The sequence below is a fragment of the Microcebus murinus genome, chromosome 18 (genome assembly GCF_040939455.1).
Source record: "Microcebus murinus isolate Inina chromosome 18, M.murinus_Inina_mat1.0, whole genome shotgun sequence".
Lineage (NCBI taxonomy): Eukaryota > Metazoa > Chordata > Mammalia > Primates > Cheirogaleidae > Microcebus > Microcebus murinus.
In genome coordinates, this window is record NC_134121.1 from 50,026,872 (window position 1) to 50,050,839 (window position 23,968).

Genomic DNA, 23,968 nt, shown 5'->3' on the forward strand with positions numbered 1-23,968 from the left:
GGGAGGCTGAGGTAGGAGGATTGCTTGAGCCCAGAAGCCCAAGAGTTTGAGGTTGCAGTAAGCTATGGTCATGCCACTGCCCTCATGCCTAGGACTCTGTCTCCTAAATAAATAAATAAATAAATAAATAAATAAATAAATAAATAAATAAAAAGAGAGAAAGAAAATCACATTGGCTTGCTTGTGGGAAATGGCCATAAGCAAAATCTCCTGAGGGTTCTTTCCTAAATGGCCCCCAGAGCCTATAGCAATATGCCAACGGGTAGTGTTGGAAGCTGTGGATTTTAGTCACAGGCAAGTGGTTTTCTTGTGCTTTTAATGGACTAAAACACGGATGCAGAATCTCCTGAAAGCGAACAAGGCGTGGTTTAGCTTAGACAAAGTGCCTGCATCTTCCCACAGCATTAGCGCCCACACCCCACTGTTCTCCCGTGTGCAGGCATTCCATCTACACTGCTGCACACCTCACACCACTAAGCTGCTTGTGCGTAGCACTCTGGGGCCCAAGTATCTCCTCTTTCCTCATTCCCGCAGCACCTGAAAAGCTTCCCAGCAGAAGAACCACATTCCTAAGCAACAATCATATTCTGGAAAGGAGATGGACAACACTGGCAATTTTCCATTCACATTGAGACTTCTCTTGTTCATAAACAGTTCATTAGGACTCAAGATTCTAGAATCTTTATTTTAGCTGTTTCATACTCCAACTTATGCAGGATATGCAGCACTATAATAAATTATTATACCTTTCCAATAAGATGGCCTAAAAAAACAATCATACAATTTTATGTGACTCTTCTAATTAGTCTGGAAAGGGGGCCCTTCTGGTATTTACCAGGCCATGCGCAGGAGGCGTTTGCAACAAGTTTTAGGATATGCTATTTAAATATTTTTAAGCCCACTAACAGACCTTCTCTCAGCCACCAATTTCCCCAGAGCGCATCATTATTTCAATCATTTGTCTGAAAAAGTAAAATTTATTTTTCCCTGCAGCAATGATTTATCAGGGCCTGCAAAGAAAGTGGAATTAAATTAGTTCCCGCTGTGGCTGTCACTTTCATGATGTATACTGTCACACAGCCTACCATTCTAAGAACCTGTCACTCAAACTCACTACTAGGTGTCAAACAACAGCAGCAAGTTTGAATCCTGTCTTCTTGGTCCACGGGCCAGGATCAAGCCTCCCAACAGCCCATCTTGTCAAGGCTTGGGCTTTAGAGAAACTGAGGAAGAAGAGGGACAGAACTTGAAGGCCTTTATGGAATCTAGAAACATGCTGTCATGGACTGATACCACACTTGTACCATATTCCCCCACATGCCTTTGTCAATGCCTCCCAAACATAAGAATTTTCAGAAGGTTTGGCTTCTTACTTTTAAACTTTGGTATAAAATAGAACATATATGGTGGCCAACTCCTCTGGTTTACCTGGGACTTCCCTGGTTTTAGCACTGAAAGTCCCACATGCCAAGAAAGCCCTCAGGTCCTGGGCAAACTGGGACTGTTGGTCACCCTAGAGCAGTGGTTCTCTCTACAGGGAGATTTTTGCCCCCTGTGATAAATTTGGCAGTGTCTGGAGACATTTCTGGCTGTCACAACAGGGGGGCATGCTGCTGGCATCTAGTGGATAAAGGCCAGGGATGCTGCTGAATGTCCTACAAGGTGCAGGACAGCCCCCAACTCCAAATAATTATCCAGCCCAAATGGCCACAGTGACAAGTTTAGAAACCTGATCATCTCTCATCTCATAGATTCCCCAAATGTTCCCTAAATCACAGCTGACCTGATAAGAAGGCCCCAGGGGTAGGCAAAGTCTGAACTGGTCTTAGGTTAGGGTATTTATTGACTTCATAAAGAGCTTCTGGAACCAAAATCTAAACTGTCCTTCTATTAGAAGCTTTTGGCACTTTACAATCCAGATTATCATAAAATTCCCCCTGGTATCTAATCTCACATTGTAATTTATGCTCATTTGGGATTTGTTCCAGGAGGTTTTGAATATCATTAGGCCAAATGTGGTCTAAATGGAGTCTAATTTCATCTTCTCAACAGGGGTCAGAATTATGATGGTCTTAACTGGAAATCTTGGACTTTAAACCTTCACCAGCAGAAAAGACAGTCCTAAGATTTTCTCCTAAACAGCATACCTAAAACCTGCCACTTTCTGCACTGACATTATGCTCAAATAACTGCAGCTCATTTTAAATAGGACTCTGCAACTTTTAAATCCTCATTTGCCACAAAATAGCCCATGAAGAATATTCTGACCCTTTGTTTAGTCTTTGCGCTTAAAGCTGACATTTGACAATTGTTTGATAATAATCAATTGCTCCCATCCAGTTCTCTGTACTGAGGTCTTTAAATTTCTTTTCCAGCTACTCTGATTCATTTACTTACTCTTCTAAATGGTTGTTTTGGCTGGTCTTTTACTTGTACTCTTAATGTAATTCTTTGCATGGCAGTAAAGAGGTGACAGTGTCTGGACCACAGCTGTCACCAGTGGGAGGCAAGATCACCAGGGCTTCACCCACAGGGACAGTCCATAAATTGAGTTCCTTGAACTTGACACTCAGACCCCACTACCCACCTCCCTACTTAAAAAGACTATGTCAGGATTCTGAGAAAAGGGGCCTGACTTGGGCAGGTTCTTGGAAGGCTCTGCTTGGACAGCAGCGTGCTGGGAAGCCCTTGGTGAGGAGGTCACACGTGTCCATATCATCTCTCGGCAGTGAGGCAGGACCAAGGTGGAAAACCACTTGGCTGGATACTCTCTAAGATCCTAAACAGGCCTAAACATTCCGTTTCTAGGATTTCCAATGGGAGTAGTTGAGGGAGCAGATGGGGGGGGCTGGTAGTGTGAGAGCCCGACATGTCCTTGTATATTGAGATGGGAACAGAAGGGAATAGCACAGACTGACAAGTGTGTCGGGAGGAAGCGCCTCACTTGCTCTATTATCTTCCATAGCACTGATTGCCTTCTAAAATATATATGTATATCCTCCCTATATATAAATAATGCAACCCATACTATAAATAATTATATACTATGTAAAATTATATATTCTAAAATACATAACACTTTTTACTTATTATGGCAATTGTGCATTGTCACTCCTGACTGGAATGCAAGTCCCACCAGGGATCTTTGTTCTGTTGCATCCCCAGTCCCTAGAATACTACCTGGCATATAGCAGGTGCTCAAAAAATATTTTGGGAATGAAAATTATCTCTATATGTCCAGAAGTCAATAATGATCATGAAGATTTTTTGAAAATAGCATGGAAATAAATGAGTAGGTGAGAATCTATGCCTCTGACATCGTCTCTGTTCCCTGTTGCCTGGGCAGTGAGCTCTCTCAAAGCCACTTGAGTTCTAGGCTCTGAGCTTACTGTGGGGAAGATCTGCAAAATGGATCTATTTGCCCAGCAGATTTGGGAGAGCTGGGAGGATAGGAAGAGGAAATGGGAGAGAAAGATCCAAGCCATGACAACAAGGTCCTACCAACAAGCTATTAGGTAATGGGACCAGCTGGTGGCTTTGCATGCCTAGTTGAAAAGAGTTCATGACTTACACAAGCTTCACCCTCTCCTACCCAAAGCCACCAGAGGCCAGGAGAGATTACCATGGAAGACCAAGGCCACCTAGCAGGAAAAATGTTCTCTCCGTGCAAATCGATGCAGGCATTAGGTGGAATCACCGTTAGAAGCTGGCAACCCTCCCTGACTGGCAGCTGCCAGCACAGCCTAATTAATCCAGCAGCCGGGGTGGTGAAGAACACGACACTTCGTGGCTGAAAAACAAGCCTAAAAATAGCCTCCATCTTTTCTCCAAGGCCCCTTCTGCCCCACCCCATTCCCTCCCCTCCTGGACTGCAGTGGGAAGGGAGTCGAGAGCGAAAATAAAAGGTGACAAAAGAAAAGCCCACCTTCATATGCTTCTGGATGACAGATTTTATTTAGAATTACTATTCCAGAGTTTGATTAGTATTTTGCCTCCTGTCCTTGGATGCCAGCTGAAACAAGGATTTTTGAAGACAAGCCAAGAAATATCACTTATTTGGTTAACTGCACTAGATCAAAGTCCCAAGCACAAACACTAAGTGTACTACTGCAATCGTTCTAATGTAAATGTACTAATGTGTTCGTACTAATACACCAAATGTATTAGGCAACCACTCAAATGTACTGTGAACCCAACAGTGTGTCAGGTGCTGCAAGAAAGGCCAGAGGATGGAGCAACTCCACGATCCCTGGAAATGGGAGGCAAGTACTAAAAGGATGAATGGCATTTTAAAAGGACACTAGAACCAATTAAAAAATTGGCAAAGGAATAGACATTTCTCCAAAGAAGAAATACAAATGGTCAATGAACACATGAAGAGATGCTCAATATCATTAGTCATTAGAGAAATGCAAATTGAGATACCACTTCACACCCAGCAGGATGGCTATAATCAAAAAGACAGATGATAGTAAGTGTCGGTGATTATGCAGAGAAATTGGAACCCTCATGCGTTCTTGGTGGGAATGTAAAATAGTGCAGCCACTTTGGGAAACAGTGTGGCAGTTCCTCTCCCCACTCACTGGTAGCCCAGGGCTTGGTCTGGGATCCTGATGGGATACTTATGTTTGGGATTTTGGAACAAGTGATGGGAAGATAAAAGAGACAATTCAGATGCACCTTGGGCAGCTGTGGTGCTGATGGCTGGAGGCAGTGGAGGTGTGGGTCAGTAAGGGCAGAATGAAGCCATCTGGTTATGTTTAAAGAAGGTTGTAATCACTGGGCTCTTGCCTTCTGCAGCTGCCTTCATTTCTGCCCATTCTTAAGCCTCCAGATAATTCTGTGGGCTGCCGCCATCTTTCCACGAAGTGTCCTTTCTGCTTGAGCCAGACTCATTTTCTACTACTGGCAACTGAGACCTTTGACCGAGAGAGCCCCACACCTCCTTTTTGGCTTGTCTCCTGCTCAGCCCTGAAGGACAACTTACATGGCAGCCAAAGTGGACTGATTATTGACAGAAGGATGTTTCTCTTTGCTTGGTGATAATAATCATTGTTGAATCCAACTCCCCTACGAACAATTTTCTGATTTCCACACTAACTGGAGAGTAGACCCTGATTACACCGGCTCTGAATATTTCTAGTGCCTTTAATAATTACTTTGGGTCATCAATCAATGAGGCAGTTTCTGAATGTGATTTAGCGTCCCATACAGATGGATGTAAGGGAGAGAATCCACTCACTGTCAGCTCGTGAATCCAGGTCCACAGGTCAACGATATTACTCTGTGTAAAGTACTAAATGGGCACTGGAAACACCTTAGCTACTGCCTGTCCATCTCTCAGGAAAACCCTTGCCTGTAGACACGAGATGGGCAGATGGACTCATAAATGCTGGAACAAACAGGCCTTGGGCCCTACCTTGATCAGAAGGCAAGACTGTGGCCACATCTTCAGGGATTCCCTCTAATACCCACACAATTTGTTGCACATTGTAGATTTCCATAAATACTCATTTAATGAATTACAAATTATAAAACAGCCTCACTGATATGGCAGTCACATGACTTGTTGGTGGCTGTAGGTTGTGACTACTAAGTAATGGGTTTGGTTTTCTTTTTGATTATGAAAATTCATCATATTAATTCATAGTTATGTCATGCCAATTTTTTCCTTTCTCTCTTGCCAAATGCTAATCATCTTGGTTCTAAAATATGTGCCCATATTCTACCAAATATGCCAACAGCCTTTTAAATTAGGAAATGACAGACCTAGTTTAAACTTGTATAAAAGGACCTCTTTCTCTGTGCCTCACCGGAGGGGAATCAGGATAATATCTGATACATAGTTTGAGCACAGAAAATTATGGTTGGAAGGATCTTCCAAGTTAGCTTTCTCATCTAACCCAACCACCCAGTATGTTCAACCACCTATTTGATGTTTGAATCTGCCCAAGGACACCCTGATGAATGGGGTCTCACTCATACTGGACCATCTCCAGCAACAGTAGAATCTACAATAAGGCACCCTATTGCATTGTCAGATGGCTTGCATGCTTGGACATTTCTTTCCTGAACCTAAATCTTTCTCCTGGCATTCCTACCCATTAGTCTTGGTCCCATTGGTCTTGATATGTATATTTGTGTGTGTATAATGATGTATATTTGTGTGTGTATATATATAATTGCTTCATATTGAATTTTCAACCAAAATCACTATATTTCTTTCAAATATGCCAATGCAAAGTTATAAATCCTTCATCTCATACAATTAGTATTTTTAGATTCAAAGATAGAACCATACACCTGCCCCTATTTAATTTCATCTTGATAAAAAATGACTCATAATTCCAAACTACTGAAGTTTTCCTGGATCCTCACTTTTAGTCTTTCAAATTCACCATCATTCCCAGGTATGGGTTTCCCAAGATTTTGGAAAACATGCCTAGATGTTTAGCCAGATATTGGTTAAGAAAAATCTAGTAGAGCTGAATTCAGATTTCTATGTTACATTACTAAGTCACATTATTTCTTAGTCACACATTTTTTTCTCTTTGTTGACACTATCCATCATCTGTACCTTTTAGATTATTCAATCAGTCACTAATCTACCCAATTTTGACAGCAACCAGGCTATATTTTTCCACCCAATTTACTTTAAAATTCCCCTCCCTCTCTCAAAATAACCACTAGCCTGAGGGTGGCTTGTCCATGTTTTGATGCTTTTACTACATATGTGGTTATCTGTAAATAATATATATAACTGTAGTCATTGTATGTATATTCTAGAAATTGATATAAAAAGCATCATACTATTAATATATGTGTATAAATATATTTTTGTTTGTTTTTTGCAGCTTACCTATTGTACATTGTGTTATGCCTTTGAAATGTATCAAAGTATATCTGGTATCTGGTTCATTAAGTTAAATTACTATGGAATTTTCCATTGTGTGAATATACCATAATGTATTCCCAATCGCAAATATGTAGATTGTTTCCATTTATTTTCCATTACATACAGTGTTAGAATTAGTCTCCTGGTAAATGTTTCCTTGTATAGTGCAAGAATTTCTCTAGGGTTCCATTTAGAGAAAGAATTGTTAGGTGGAATGTACAATTACTTTCAACTTTTCTAATTGTTGTCAATTGTTCTCTAAAGAGGTGGTATCAGTTTATACCTCTTGCCAGCCTTGGAAGTGAGTTGGTTTCCCATATCCTCATCTACCCTGGTGTTATCAGACTTACTGACTTTTGCAAATCTGATGTGTGTGAAATGGGATGTTGTTGCTATTTTAATTTGAGTTTTCCTGCCTTCTAATAGGATGGGCATTGTTCATAGATATATTGGCCATTCACATTTCCTCTTCTCTGAATTGTGTATTCAATTCCTTGCCCATCTTTTGACTGGATTATTTTGTCATTTTTTAAAAATAAAAAATTGATCTATAAGAGTAATTTTTAAAATATATTTGAATAACAGTCCTTGGTCTATATGAATATTGCAAATATTTTCCTCCAGGAAGGGATGTTCTATTAATTTTGGTATTTTCTGCTATGCAAAGGTTTATTTTTTAATTTTTTATGTGCATGTCTTTTGCTATGCAGAGGCTCTTAATTTTAATGTAGTAATATTAATCAGTCCATTTATTTATGTCTTGTTTAATTAGTCCTATCCTACTCTCCAAATAATAAAGATATTTACTTATATTTTTTCTAATTTTTTTCACATTTAAGTTTTAAATTAATCTGAAATTTATTTTTGTGTGTGATATCAAATAGAGATCTAGTTGTTTTTCTAATTAGAAACCCAATCATTCCAACATCGTACAGTGAAGAGTTCATCTTTTCTTCACTGTGTTAAGTACCAAGCACGAATAATGGCTTGGATCTATTTGGGGGTTCTTTTGTTCCATGAGTTTGTTTAACTTTGCTCTAGTACTCTACTGCCTTAGTTACTATAGCTTTATAAAAGGCCAGGATATCTGGTAAGACAAGTTCCTCCTACTTCTCAGCTTTTCAAAATTGTTCATATAAATTTTAGTATTATCTTCTCTAGTTTTATTTTGTACAAAAATAACATGGTTGGCATATTGATTAGATTTGTATCAACTTTATAAATTGATTTGAGAATTGATGTCAACTTTATAACACTTCCCATCCATGAATATAGTATATTTCACCATTTATCTAGGGTTTTTAAAATGTCCTCAACAAATGTTTTATGTTTGTCTCCAGAAAGATTTTGCACATCTTATGGATTTATTACTGGGTAACTTTAAGTTTCTTTTTCTATTGAAAATGGAATTTTTAAGGTTTACATTTTCCCAATTTTTGCTCCGGCTGTATAACAATGCTGTTGATTTTTATATATGGATTTATATCCATCAATCTTGCTGAATTCTCATATTGAGGTTTATGGCTATCTAGAGTCTAAAATTTCCATTAGATAATTTCTATTAGTCAATCATATTATTTGCAAATGATCGTTCTGTTCCTTCCTTTCCTCTTATTTCTCTCTTGTTTTATTCTACTGGCTAGGACCTTTCACACAGTGTTAGATAAAAGTGGTGATAGGCCTGGTATGGAGGCTCATGCCTGTAATCCCAGCACTCTGGGAGGCCAAGGCAGGAGGACTGCTTGAGTTGGAGGAGTTGGAGACCAGCCTGAGCAAGAGTAAAACCCCATCTCTACTAAAAATAGAAAAATTAGCTGGATGTGGTGGCAAATGCACTTGTAGTCCCAGCTACTCAGAATGCTGAGGCAGGAGGATCACTTGAGCCCAGGAGTTTGAGGTTGCCATGAGCTACGATCATGCCACTGCACACTCTAGCCAGGGTGACAGAATGAGACTGTCTCAAAAAAAAAGTGATGATAAAAAGAATCTTAATTTTGTTCCTGACTTTACTGTAAACAAGTACACAGAAATATTTATTAAATGTTAATTTAATAAGTTTTGGGGATAAATTTGATTAGGTAATTGTATATTATTATCATTATACTTTGAAGTATTTCATTTTCTAATTTTCATATAGGATTTTCATGTCTATGCTCTTAACTGAGATTGGTTTTTACATTTCCTTTATGTACTGATATTGTTTAGTTTTGAAACCAAGGCTCAAGTGTTGGGCACTCTTTGCTGTCTTCTCAGCAGTCACTCCCCATCCCCTCCTCCTTTCTTAAAAGCAAATCATGCTCCCTTGAACATATTTCTGTTTTTAATGAAGGAGGAAAATCTTATATCTCATTGGCCAGAACTAGGTCACACGGCCCTCCTTAGCTACAAGGGTAGCTGAGAACGTATCTGACATTTCTATTTATTTTACCAAATTTATGTTTTCTATTTATCATACTTTTTGTAGGCTTTTCTTTTTTATTCCCTTGCTTTCTATGGATTGATCAAGTTTTCTCTTGGAAGTTATCTAATGTTTTACTATTCCTTCAGAGGTCAATTTTACATGTTGAGTATGTATACTTGTCCTAAAATATCTAAAATTAATCAACATCTCTCTCCAATTCCCAAATAATATTAGTCCCTCAGAGTGTTTTTTACTGTACTTACCACCCTCTCATCTTCTGTGTTATTGTTGTTATTTAGATTCCATGAATATATTCCCAACTAGTCATTAGTGTTCTTAAAACATTCTATGTTCCTTCAGATTTGTGCAGATATTTACCAATTTCTTTGTTTATTAGTAGTTCTAGATACCCTCTCCTTCTTCCTGGGCTCAGTTTCCTCTTCTTTAAGTATATCCTTTAGTAGTTCTTTCAATGTGAGTCTCTGAGTAGTAACCTCCCTTAGCCCTTAATTGTACAAAACTATTTTTATGCCTGATTCTCACTTCCAACTCTCCATTTATGTGTGCCTCGTGCCATGCCTCCTGTCCCTGTTGGGTATGGCATGCTCAGCCCCTAGATGTCAGGGTCTACATGGCTCTGCTGTCCCCTAACTTCCTTAACATTGGCAGTTCTGCTTTCTACTCCACTTTGTATTCACCTCTTTAGTTCTAGCCCCTGAGGATTTCCCTGTCTTTGTTTTGAGCTCAGCTTTATATAGTTCTGTTTCATCCTGTGTTTGTCATGGGAAGTTGGGGACGGTCCCCATTAATCTTTTTAGTTATTCTTACTGGAAGTCCACAACTTCTATTTATAACAAATTTCCCTCTTACTAATGTTCATTACTCGCCTTTAAAATAAATATCATAGAAATATGATATGATAAAACAGACATAACAGGGACAGCTGGACATTTGCTATTCTGTTTTAGCAAAAGTTATAGTTTCTAAAATTCTTCTTGATTTAGGTACCTAGGGAACATTCCCCAGGCAATAACTTGGGAGAATATGATTGTCTACCAAGAAATGGAATTTTCCGTAGGTTTCTATTTTCCTGCATCTCCCTCACTTCTCTTTGCTCTGCAGAGGTGATCCCTGAGGAGAAACCTGCTCAATATTTGATTTACACCCTCTACACTAAGAATGCCAAAGCAGCACACTGGAAGGGAGCCATACCCAGGCCAGATCCGCAGCTCAGCTACTCCTGCAAATCAACAGCTGGCTGGAGGCTGAACTGGTTCCAAACCCTGGGAATTCACAGCTACTAACAGATGAATGGGATCGATCTCATTTGCATTTCATCGTGACTCAGGAATTCCCTGTTACTGCTTAAAATGCATCGGTTTAATCAGCCCAAGTACTTCACTGTCAGGACACTGGCCTGGGAGACTTCCATCCACCCTAATGACAGGACTCGAAGTCCTCCCTCAAGAAGGAATAGTCCACTTCTGCCAGAATGGAGCCAGAGTAAGACTGGTGGAATCCAAATATGGCTCCCCTCAGAGATGTCCGACCACATCCAAGGCACTGAAAATGGACAAAGTAGTCACAGGGGTCTAAATGAAGTGGTGGCTCTGGGCCACCCAGTCTGTTGGAAATACTTTCTGCATTATCACATATGGGCAGATTGGAGAGGCCACAGGCAGCAGAGACAATATTCATGGAAAAACTGACATAAAACTCATTTGCTGGAGCAGTTAATTTCAATAAAATGTATTTCATATGGCATCTAACTACAAATACTCTGACTTAGAAAAGGACTGAATGGAAGAAGATGGGCTGGATGGGGCTATAGGGTGGGGAGATGATCAGATAAGCACTAATAATCAATTATACCATTAGTGATGATAAAATAACAATAAATTAAACAATATGCTTTGCAAAGCAGAAATAGCAGTCTCGATTAGTACCACTTTGTAATCCTGGAGGCGTTCCCCTTCCAAAAGAAGACTGACAACCTTTACCTTGAGAAGGATGGGTCCATTGAGAAATGGAAGCCATCTTAGCCATCATATATCACTTTGGTCACAGGTGACTGTTCATTTGTCATTTCCTTTTTTGGACACCTAAGTGGTCACCCAATAGCAAGTAGAAATCTTACTAAGTGAAGACCCAAAGGCACACTGCCCACTTTCAACACTTCTCTACAACGTATGGGCAGGGCCTATACACTGAACCAAGGGAGAAGACAAAGTTCTTTAATTCCTAAGATTAGATTTCATCTTAACCAGTCACCAAAGGGGTGATAAAGATAAGACAAAAGCTCCTCCTTGTGAAAATGCAGTTGGAGACGATTTTGCAGAATGCGGGAGGTAGGTATTCTGGTTTCAGACGCAATGAGATTGGTGGTTGTAGACAGTGGAAATGGTGACTTTCCAAGTGACCCTTTTATTCCAGACACTCACTGCCTCCACCTGGTCGTGATGTGGGGTCCAGTGGGACGGGGTCCTGTGTGGAATGCACCTGCTATGACTCACCTGTTGAGATACACCCGCTTCTCGGTGAACTGCCCGTTGCCATGGTGAGGGTCCTCAAAGGGCTCATTCTGCACGACCTCCACCCCTTCTCCCCGGTCGCTCTGTTCATGGCTGTGTTTGCTGATCATGTACAGCTGTCCGATTTTGTACTACAAAACACAGAGACAGGGACACAGAGGTCAGCGCCACAGCTTGCCTTTGACACCCGCTCCCCCCTGCAACCAACCACGGCGCAGCGAGCAACTAATAACATCAGCACCTTCTGCTGAGAAGAGTAAGTGGCCACATGGGCCTAATGTTACTTTTCCTCGGGAGCCAGGGAGAGAACTAGTTGTGAGTCAAATGTAGAAATGGCGTGTTCCGGTGAATGTTTTGCATCACCTTGGCAATGCTCACTGGAGTGGCTGGTAGGCTTTAAGATTTGGCAGTGACCAAGCTTTGGGAAAGGGGACACTGGAGTCCCCCTCTCCATTCTGGCCCAACAGGGCTAAATGGAGCTAAAGCCCTGTTTGGTTTGGCCAAAGACAGCCCAGAGTGTGTTATTTCTGTCCCTGCTTTCTGCCTAATTAACAGCATTGCTGCACACAGAGAATTAGATATCACCTGTTTCTTCTACCCTCCTCTCAAAGTGCTCAACTCTCCTGGAGGCCTCTGTCCCCTAGAACAGAGGTTCTCAAAGGTTACTGGACATTAGAATCACCTGGAAGCTTCTAACAGATCCAGATGCCCAGTCTCTAACCTTGAATGAAGCCAAGGCAAAGAGCATGTGTTGCAGAAGTCTGACCCACACCAAGGACTGTCTATAGTATTTTTAACTCCTTTTCATCCAGTTCTATGAACAGGGTGGAGCCTTCCAGCCTGAGGTCCCAGGAGCCACATGTCTTGCACTAAAATGATAATATGGAGCAAGATATGATGTGAACAGAAAATGTTTGAGCCATTCTATTCTCCTTCCTGCCTCTCTGAAAGCCACAGGGCCAGCAGGCATTTCTTCCCCTAGTGGACTTTCAAAGTGGCAAAACTAATTTGATGGGGGGGGGGTGGCATGGTAAAACAACTTTTGCATGAGGGACAATGCTGCTCAGAGTCAGTACGAAGGACAATGTCATCCTGCGGGAGTCTCTCCCACAGATTCAGTGTGAACCAACACAGACACAGTGTTGTTACCACCGAGGCCTCTGGGATTGGCGAAAAGGCCCTTAGTCTGCAACAAGCTAATGGTGACTCTGGGTCTGTCCCCAAAGAATTCAGGCCAGCAGGGATGCAGGGCTCCTGTCTGTGTGTGTGAGAGAGAGAAACATGTTGTAAGTTAAGGGGGCAGGTAAAATGTGCAAGTCAAAAGTGTAGTCAGTTTCACAGCTGAGAGGACACATGTCCCTAAGGTGTCTCTTTCATTCTAAGGCAGGTGCCAGGAGGGGAGTGTGAAGAAGCTCTGGCAGGCTCTGCTCTGTAGCCAGCCCTGGGGACTGGCCCTGTCACCATGACAATGGAAGCCAGCTGGCTGGGTCTTCTAGAAGGGCTGCATTTCCTGTCAGTGCCATGTTCCTCTCCAGAATGGTCTGTTTTTAAAATGCTTTTAATGTGAGAGTGCATGTGCGTGTGCGGGTGTGTGTGCACGCGAGAGCTGAGGGAGGGGGAGGAGCGCTGGAGATAAGAGCAAAAAGAGGAAAGAAGTAGCTGAAAGATAAAATCAATTTTTACAATGAATTTTAGGATCAGAAGCTTGACCTGGTCCAGAACTGCTTTGACTTTTGCTCATAAAGATTAAACACTCTTTCAAGGAGGAAGACAGGATGAAAAAGCTTATGGATTGGAGACTGGTGCTACACCTACGAGAGCAACACTCCACCTCATGCAGATGGCACACGAGCCTGTCACAGGGCACCCAGCTGCCCAGTGGGTGCAGATTTCACTGACGGTTGCTTTGGACTTGGTGTTCAAAACATAAATGTTTACATACAATGGAATGTTATTCAGCTATAAAAAAGAATGAAGTACTGATACTGAAACTCCTTAGTAGGTGTTAAGGGCTGAACTCTAGCCCTCAAAATTCATATGATGATGTCCTAACCCCCAGTACCTCAAAATGTGACCATATTTGGTGATAGGGTCTGTACTGAGGTAATTATGTTAACATGAAGTCATTGGGATGAGCCCTTATCCAACATGACTGGTGTCCTTATAAAAGAGGACAATTTGGGCACAGACACAGACAGGCACGGAGCAGATGATGTGAGAGGACTCCCATCTCAATCCCAAGGAATGAGGCCAGGGGCAGATCCCTCCAACACAGCCTTCAGAAAGGACCATCCTTGCTGACACCTCTATTTCTAACTTCTGGCCTCCAGAGCTGTGAGGCAATACACTTGTGTCATTTAAGCCACCTAGTCTATTGTCACAGTGCAGCCCTAGAAAACTAATATGATCCTTGCAGGATTTCCTTTTGGGGTGATGAAAGTGTTTTGGATAGAGGTGGTGGCTGTGCAACACTGTGAATGTCCTAGATACCGCTGAACCCTTCCCTTCAAAATGGCTGATTTTATGCTATGTGAATTTCATCTCAATTTTTTTAAAGTGTTGACTTTGCTTTGGAAGCAGATACCCCTAAACCAAAGTCCTGCCAAAGGCTTCGGTAGGGGGCATGTCAGAAGAGCTATTTCCACTATCGGACCATCTTCAGGTGCTTCAACCCACTCATGTATGAAAAATGTATGGGATCAAGGCTGACGCATGACACAGAAAAGCCATTAACCAGCCACGAGTCAGCCCTGCCTGCTCTCAGCTCAAGTGCTTCCTGCTTAGTGGGGATGACAACGGCCCAGGCAGCTGATTCACCGGCGGCCAGTGGAGAGCCTGGCCGCCGGGCCTCATTGATCATTCCAGAGGCTCCTGAATGAGCCAGTGCAGGGCAGACACCAGCATTAGCTCACCACGACAGCGCCAGTCTGGGGGTGACCCACAGATGCTGGGGGTGGAGGGACACTCAAGCCCAGACACCGACATGGCCTAGGACTCTGCGGCTGTCACTTCTTTCCCTCCCAAGAAAATCAGGCCTCCTCTGCTGGCGGTGGCTGTGGGCGCTGGGCTATCCAGAAGCAGTGGTTTGTTGTCATTTTTAAATCTCAAATTGACGCACAGACACAAGCAGCAAACTGTTTCTCAGTTAGGGAAGTGGGAAGAGACTGACAGTCCTTGAACCACCTGTTTCAAAATCACCAGTGATCCTCCTAAAAATGCTGAATTCCAGGTCAGTCTAGACCTTCCACATTCAGACTCGGGGGAGAGTGGTACTCTTACTGAAATGCACACTAAATGCTGCGCACCCCTTGAGCAGAGCATGGCAAAGACATTTATTTGTCAGTACTTGCTCAGTACTAAGTGTTCCATCTGTAGGTGGCCTAGGTTTTTTTTTCCCTTTTCCATACTTGCTCATTTCTTGCAAAACTCCATCCCTAATTTAGTGACAATACCACATCCCTGACCACTAATTCCAAACACACTTGTATGTTGAATGAAGACTGCAAAATCCAAGGACACAGAAGGGTTCTGAAGCTCGCAAAGCCTGAGAATTGATCATGGAACTGAAGATGATGATGACCTAACATTGCTTTATTGACTGCCCATTAGTGCAAGGCACCGATTAGGTGCTTTATATTCATTTCTAATTTCACAAAGATTCAGCCAGGTGGGTGTTGACAGATGAGGACGATGAGTCTCAGGGAGGTTAAAGACTTTCCCCTAAGCCAAGTAGCTTCTAGATGGCAGAATTGGGATTTGAACACCCCAGGTCAGTACCCTTTGTACTCCACCCAACTTTAGACCTTATTTCTTTACCAGGTGAACTGCTTTAACAAATCTAGACCTCACTAGGATTCAAGAAGGGGGGAGATGGAGGTAGCAGAAAGTTACTGCCTCTGAATTTTGCTATTTCAGAAGATGAGTAACAGAAATCTGATTGAAAGATCAAAGTTGTTTAATCTGTGCTCACATAAGGAAAGGTGGAACAATTATGCTCTAACTTGGTAAAATCTATTGTTATAATTCCAGAGTTTGGGTAATCATCATTATAGGCAATCACGACTAGAGACAGCTCTGAGCTTGCAGGCTGAAACTCCGTGTGAGCTATCATCAGAACAGCTACCCCAAATAATTATCTCTGTAGTCAAAAAAAAAAAAAAAAAATCACGGGATGCAGATCTTTCCCACACACGGAGCTGTATGTCTGATAGGGCTGCAAAGTTTGAGGCGAGGCAGAGTTGCATAATGTGCCCGGAGATGCCAAGCAGTTCATCATTTGTTCTTTAGCAGACTCTCAGGACTAGGCTGCATTAGGTGACTTCATACAGTTCAACCTTAAACCTTAATTTCAAAAAAAGCAACCCCAAGCCAAAACTTCTGAGTGCAGTAAGGGATTATTAACTGAGTGCCAACAATACCTTTACCATCCTTACCTGGAGAAGTACTGGACCCAAAGTTTTAAGCTCAAAGCAATTCCAAGCTATGACTGATTTTCAATTAACCCTTCCCCAACTCCGAGCTTCAGAGTTATTGTAAGGCCAGCCTCCCTTGTACTCCCACCCTAAAGAACCAATCGGATGTCATCTTCCTTCCAACCAATCCCTGTGTCCTCCCTTCTCATCCTATCTCTCTTCCTCTGTTAGTCCCAACACCATTTCCAAACATCATAATGTGAAAAGTGGAAACCACCACTTTGCAGTCAAGATCACCAACTTTCCCTGATATGACTAGGGAACTCAAGGCCCCAAGTTAGAAATCATCATTTATATTTACTTTGGCCTTTACCATCAAAATGGAAGGATGCCACTTAACCTAATAAACACAGAGAAAAACATCTGTCCCTCTTACTTAATGTGAAGTCACATATTTCTCCATCTAATTCCTGCCTGTCTCAATCTGGCTGTGTGGATAGAGAAAAGAGCAGAGGGTGGTATAATTTGGCATTTTGGGGAGTTTCCCACATTATTCAAATCACTATTGGTACTTTTCTTGAAACCTTTCTTCTAGCCTTCTCCACTCTAGGTACATGGACCTCAAAGCACAGTGAAGCAATTGCTCCATGATGCCCAAGCAACCCAATGAAGAGACAGACGGCCTGGAGGATAAACCATGCAGGATTCAGGCCCACTGCTGGCCTCACACCAAGTGGTGTCAAAATTGTAATTACACACAGAGAAAGAGATACAATGAGTCCAGATTTTGATGACCTCATCTGAGAAAGCTAGAGGCTAGAGCTGTCTGTTTTCTGTAGTCCCACAGCACAGTTAAGGCACTGGAACAGATGTTCCGGTCTTGGCAAACTATGTGGGCTGGTGCCTGTTTTTCAAATAAAGTTTTATTGGAATACAGTCATGCTCATTCATTCTGTGGCTGCTTTTGAGCTACAATGGCAGAGTTGAGTAGTTTCAAAAGAGACTGTACGGCCCCCAAAGTTGAAAATATTTACTATCTGGCCCTTTACAAAAGAAGTTTGCTTACCCTGTTCTATTCTACTGCTATGTTCAGGCTAGGCCAGCCTTGGCTGCCTACCTCACCCTTGGCTGCCTGGGGTGGCAGCCACTTGCTATATGTGGCTAGTGAGAATTTGAAATGTGGCTTCTGTAATGGAGGGACTGAATTTTAAATTTTCTTTCATTTTAATTAATTTAAAGTTAAAGACTGATGCTTGATTCAGTTATTAGAAAACCTTAATGTATGTTCAAAATGCCTTGGGTATGTGAATCTACTTTTTCAACTGGGGATTTTATAAAATCTAAATGAAGATTAACATTTATGAATCTGATAAATTCAAAAATTTAGCATCTGGGCCAGGAGCGGTGGCTCACGCCTGTAATCCTAGCACTCTAGGAGGCCGAGGTGGGTAGATCGCTCAAGGTCAGGAGTTCGAAGCCAGCCTGAGCAAGAGCAACACCCTGTCTCTACTAAAAATAGAAAGAAATTAATTGGACAACTAAAAATATATAGAAAAAATTAGCCGGGCATGGTGGCGCATGCCTGTAGTCCCAGCTACTCGGGAGGCTGAGGCAGGAGGATCGCTTGAGCCCAGGAGTTTGAGGTTGCTATGAGCTAGACTGATGCCATGGCACTCTAGCCAGGGCAACAGAGTGAGCCTCTGTCTCAAAAAAAAAAAAGAAAGAAAGAAAAAAGAAAAAAAATTAGCATCTGACTTGGGATTGCTGCTGTAAGTGTAAAATTCACACTGGATTTTGAAGACTTACTACACTAAAGCAAAATAGCTCATGAATAATTTTTATATAGGTTGAAATGATAGTATTTTGGATACACTGGGTTAACTAAAATATATTCTCAAAATTAACTTCACCTGTTCCTTTTAATTTATTTTTTAATGTGGCTATTAGAAAATTTAACATATTGCCATGCTAGAAAAAAAATTTTTTCCCTGGGGCCATGGTGATTTATTAAAATAAAATGATCCTTTCTAATTTGTTATTTTTTATTGTTTTCTGTGCATGAGTTATATGCAATGCAATGCATGTTTTTAAAATTAAATTGTCAATATTAATTGTAACAATAAGAACATTAACAAGTAAGATTTTCCTGAACCAACTTCAGGGTTTTGCTTCATATGGCTCTGGGCTCAAAACTAGTCTGAGTTAAATACAATCACATGGTGGTCGGATGTGTTAAAATCACATATGTGGCTCTCATTTTGGGCTCAAATGTATTTCTACCGGACAGTACAGGGCTAGATCCCAATCCAGAACAACTGGGATTCAGGGTGGAGCCATTGTGCCACGCCAAGTTTCCCCAAGACTCTGGAGGCTGGATGGTCAGGCATCGCAGCCAAGCCAAGAGTTTCCATGTGTTTCCAAGCTAGTGAGCCAGAACTGGTAATTAGGGATGCATTTGGAGAAACCTTCCCTTCCTGGAGACTGGCTAATACCTGGCCCTCCAGAGAGGTGATAATTGTTCACAGTGTGCTATGGCAGAAAGCACTGGGGTTTTAAAAATGAAAACGTGGAATCAACGTCCTGATTCTGCCTTTGACTAGCTTGTAACCTCAGACAATTTACTTATCTGAGCCACAGTTTGTTATCATTAAAACAGAACTAACAAAATACCTCCCAGGATATGGTGAGAATCAAGTGAGAAAAAACTTATAAATTAAAATGCTTTGTAAATTGTAAAACTGTACACCAACTGCCCCTAGCTAGTTCTCCTTCTAGTTGGCAACATGTCTGACTGGGACTTGAGGATCTGCTTCATTCATGTCCCTGTGATGCAAGCGTTCTGTAAAGTATAAGAGAATGAGGCATCTGCCATGCACGTGTACAATGCCAAACCAAAGGAAACTTGGCCATCTGCTCAAAACTATCTTTTCCTTCTGTAGAAATTTCATTAGATGGTAGTCAGATTGAATACTTCCCAAAAGTATTATAAAAAGCTTGAGAACTTCCATTTATATTCTGTAACTAGAATTGTCAGATTCATAGAGACAGAAAGTTGAATGGCAGCTGCCAGGGGCTGGGGAGAAGGGGAATGGGGTTGTTTCATGGGTACAGAGTTTCAGTTTGGGATTTTAAAAAAGGTTCTGGAGATGGATGGTGATGATGGTTATGCAACAAGGTGAATGTACTTAATGTCACTGAACTATACACATAATAATGATTAAAGTGGCAAATTTTATGTATATTTTATCACAATTTTTTTTTTTTGAGACAGAGTCTGGCTCTGTTGCCCAGGCTAGAGTGCCATGGCATCAGCCTAGCTCACAGCAACCTCCAACTCCTGGGCTCAAGCAATCCTTCTGCCTCAGCTTCCCAAAGTAGCTAGGACTACAGGCATGTACCACCATGCCCGGATAATTTTTATATATATATATGTATTTTTATTTTTTTAGTTGTCCAGCTAATTTCTTTCTATTTTTAGTAGAAACAGGATCTCACTCTTGCTCAGGCTAGTCTCGAAGTCCTGACCTAGAGCAATCCTCCCGCCTCAGCCTCCCAGAGTGCTAGGATTACAGGTGTGACCTGCTATGCCCGGCTATTTTATTACAATTTTTCAAAAAAGTCTGGGAACATGTCATTTTTCAGTGAATGTGGTTCATACCTCAAGGTAACCATTTAACAGTGATCTTTTTTTTATGATTATGAAAAAAATTTTAAAGAGTAAGAAGCTTTCTGTTTGATGGGATCTTTGGTTTGGAAGCTCATTTGAAGGCATTGAGCCTAGCTGACAGGAGAAATATAAAACGACTTCCTTGAGAGACAATATCACGTGAGACTCCCTGATTCCTGCCACGCCAGAAGAGTCGTTCGCTCACTGTGCCTTAAACGTAACTATCTTTAATAGGAATATTCTGGAGAATTCACGTTGTTGGTGCTTCTAAGCAACACGGTGCTGACTGTGACATGTTGCAGACAAAGACCTTGGCAGAAGGGAAAGAGTAATTAACTGAACGAAAATGCATTCTGATCCCACGTGAATGAGAACACGTTCCTTACTGAACATGACCATCACAGTCCACAGTCTACCCTTTCAAGTTGCTTCCCAGCCCAAGCTCTGCCTGAGAGGTACTCTATAGCAAGACAGATCCCAATTCCTTTTTCCTTTGGCAAAGTGTATTTTTACCTCCAGTGGCTGGATCTGATCTGGGTTCTGCCCAGGGTAAGGACATGACTGGCTAATCCCTCAGTCTTCCAGGCTTTGTGATTCAATGTGCAGATTTCTCCATGAAGACAGAAAGATTAAAAAAAAAAAGTGTAAAGTTCCTGGGTCTTTCGTCAGATGTCTCTCTGCCAGGTCAATAAACCACGAAAACCAATATCCGATTCCACAAAGAAAATACAAACCTGCAGCTCATATTTCAGGATATCAGCACATCATCACATATTTATCTTTTCTCCTGAGTTTTTATAAGCAGCCCTCTGAGGTGCCTTGTTTACGTAATACCTGTGTCATTATGCCAGAGTGTGGGAATGAAAAAGCTGATAAAGAGATTTAAGAAGGAGCTGGGTTATCAACATTTAATTCAAAAAATCCCCCTTTAGTGACAAACTAATATAAAACAGCATTGTACACTGATGCTTAACCCATCCTAAGTTTTAGACTGCACTGAAAAGAAATAGAGTAACTTCACTCCCAGGGAAGGGCTCAGGATATGCTTTGTCCTGGTGCCAGTGCAACTGCACCCCTGGGGTTGCTGCAGGATTGTGCAAATCAAGTGCACTGCACAGTCTAGGAGAATAATCTAACTGACTGAGAACTGGAGAATAACGGTATTCTTCACAGTATATGAAAAGAGAGCACATTTTGCTGTTTCTTCTCACACTGACTCGCCTTGAGGGGTAGTATTCCAGTCCCAAGAATTCACTTGACTCCCAAACTGAAAAGCCAAAATGATAACATGCAGCACTCGCAGGCTACTTTCTAGGCATTGGCCACGGCAGTCAGTGTCACACCCTTGTATTTAAAAATGAGAAGCAGAGAAAATTAGCCATTAGTGGGAGCCATGAATAGCCATTAGAGAGCAAAGACAGGAACTGCTAGAACTCAGCTCAAAGCCTCAAGGGTAGTCAGCTCTAGTGGCAGAATGTGGGATTTCTTTATACACTGGTTGTGGGGACAATCTTGGTTCTTACGTGTCCTGCGCATTGCAGTTCATTTGTTCAACAAGCAGTTCATGTGTGCCAGGTGCTGTAGTCACTAGAGGCAGAGCTGTGAACCAGACAGGACCTGGTGTCTGGCAAAGAGGTGGGTTTCTTGAGGGTGTCTGCCTCGAAGACAGAAGACTAAAGGAATTTGATGCATTCATCAGAGGTCTCGAATGATTTGCTAGGAAATGTGAAACCGATTGCAACTCAAGTAAATGGAGAGGTTTGCTGACAGGTCTGACCTTTAGCAAGCAATCAAGTCTCTTGTGTTTACTACAGAACATAAATCTGCAGCCAATCACAAGACTTAAAGGGGGAAAATTGAGATAGAGTTTTCCGGGGACACATATCCTGAGCCATGTACTTCTAACCCCTTTGTCATCTCTGTAACTTTGGCCTCCTAACCAGAAGTGTGCCCAGCAGAGAGGTGCATCTACTATCAGGGTAGTGGGGTCTTACCCAGAATGAAAGGAGCCCCAATTTGTGAAGCCTATTGCACCTAGTGACCCTTTATGGAATCCTTTATGAAAATGTCTGGTGTCATCAAGGGAAGCTGTAGTACAAGTTAAAAGCAGAAATCTATTTTTAGGAGTGACAGCAATTGGTTTCAGCATCTTTGAGACCTTCTGAGAACAGAAGGGTAAACAGAATGCATAGAGAAGCACTTACTGGTTCTTGTGCAATTGAACAATGGGAGTTCTTAATGTTTTGAAAGAGTTATTCAAGCCACTTCATGCCTACAAAAACAAGATCTCAGTAATATTTGAAGGTCACCGGACTCCTCTGCTTGTTTAAGTGCTAGCTGGCACAGCAAGTGGTTCTGGGGTTCTGGTTACTATCTAGCCATGTTGGGAAAGAGTTATGACTGTGGATTGAACCATGGAAAGTGTTCTCATCCCAGTCTGGAGGAGAAGCCCCAGGTTCCACAGGCGTATTACTTATAGCTAGAGAGAGTGTGCAGCTGGTTGCAGGAAAGCACTATTTTCTTAAGCAATCACAGCTTAAGAGTGTTCTTTCCTTGGTAAAAAGAAGCAGATAACCAATTGAGGAAAGCAAATAGGTGCCAACTTCTTCTCTCCTGAGATACTTAATGAAGACAGGCAAAATAGAGTAAATTTGGTACATCTCCAGGAATTGCCACATTTAAAAATTTATCTTTGAGCCCAGGAGTTTGAGGCTGTGGTGAGCTACGATCACACCACTAGGCTCCAGCCTGGGCAACAGAGCAAGACCCTGTGTCAGAAAACAAAACAAAATAACAACAAAAAACTATCTTCTGAGCTCCTATTGCACCTTGGACTTATTCTAACGGCCCAGAGAGATAGTCTATCAACTGGAACCTCGAAGGCTGCATGGCGGTCCTGCCCCTCCCTGCATGGACAGCTGGGAGTCCTTCAGCATCTGCACATCCTCCCACAGGAGGACACACACAAGTCCCTCAGGCAATGCCGTGATGAAATACAATTTACTATGTTTTCAAAGAGGTAGGGGAAAAAGAATATAGTGGACAACATAGGGGAGGGTTGTTCTTCACAGAATTTTTTTCCTTTCTTGTTTTTACTGTGATAAAATATACATAGCATGAAATGTACCAGTTTAACCATTTTTGAGTATACCATTCAGTAGCATTAAGTACATTCACAATGTTGTACAACCATTACCACTATCAATTTCCAGAACTTCTACATCACTTCAAACTGAAACTCTGTACCCATTAACGAATTCCCTTTTCTTCCCACTCCTCAGTAACCTCTGATCTATTTTCTGTCTCTATGAATTTGTCTACTCTAGATATCTTATATAAGTGGAATCATATAGTATTTATCCTTTTGTGTCTGGTTTATTTCACAGTGTAGCATAATGTGTTCAAGGTTCATCCATATTGTAGCGTGTGTCAGAATTGTATTACTGTTTGAAGCTAAATTATATTCCATTGCGAGGACAGACAACATTTTGTTTACTCCTCTGCCTGCATATGGGTTGCTTCTACTTTTTGGCTATTGTGAATAATGCTGCTATGAACATTAGTACACAAGCATCTGTTTGAGTCCCTGCTTTTATTATTTTCAATATAGACCTAGAAGTGGAATTGCTCAATCATACCGTAATCCTATGTTTAACTTTTTGAGGAACACCCCCCCCCCCGCCCCCCGCAAACTGTTTTTCATAGTGGTGGCACCATTTTATATTCCCACCAGCAATGTGCAAGGGTTCCGATTTCTGCACATACTCACCAACAGTTGTTTTCCGTTTTCTGGATAATAGCCATCCTAATGGGTGTGAAGGGATTACAGGATGTTTTAAAGTCAACTCTGGGTTCTTTCTTGGATCTCTTATTCTTGTAAAGCCTATTTTAGGTGGTGCTTGGGCATTTCAAACCTTCTTTCCAAATAAGTACTGAGACAGCCCTGGGAGAGATTTTAGCCCTATTATTTATTTAAACCAGAAGGGTCGATCAGTAGACTCTGGATGAAACACTGATAAAATAGGATGGCTATTTTTTAGGCAGTTGGAAGGTGTCCCCTGG

At 41.6% G+C, this 23,968-nt stretch overlaps 1 protein-coding gene across 1 annotated transcript in view; it reads right to left on the reverse strand.

Annotated features, from left to right (window-relative positions):
* PITPNC1 (phosphatidylinositol transfer protein cytoplasmic 1) overlaps positions 1 to 23,968 on the reverse strand; it is a 260,223-nt gene that overhangs the window by 115,810 nt on the left and 120,445 nt on the right. Inside the window, exon 4 of the mRNA XM_012747303.3 lies at positions 11,810 to 11,958. Coding sequence (XP_012602757.1) covers positions 11,810 to 11,958 — 149 coding nt within the window. The remainder of the gene's footprint in view (positions 1 to 11,809; positions 11,959 to 23,968) is intronic.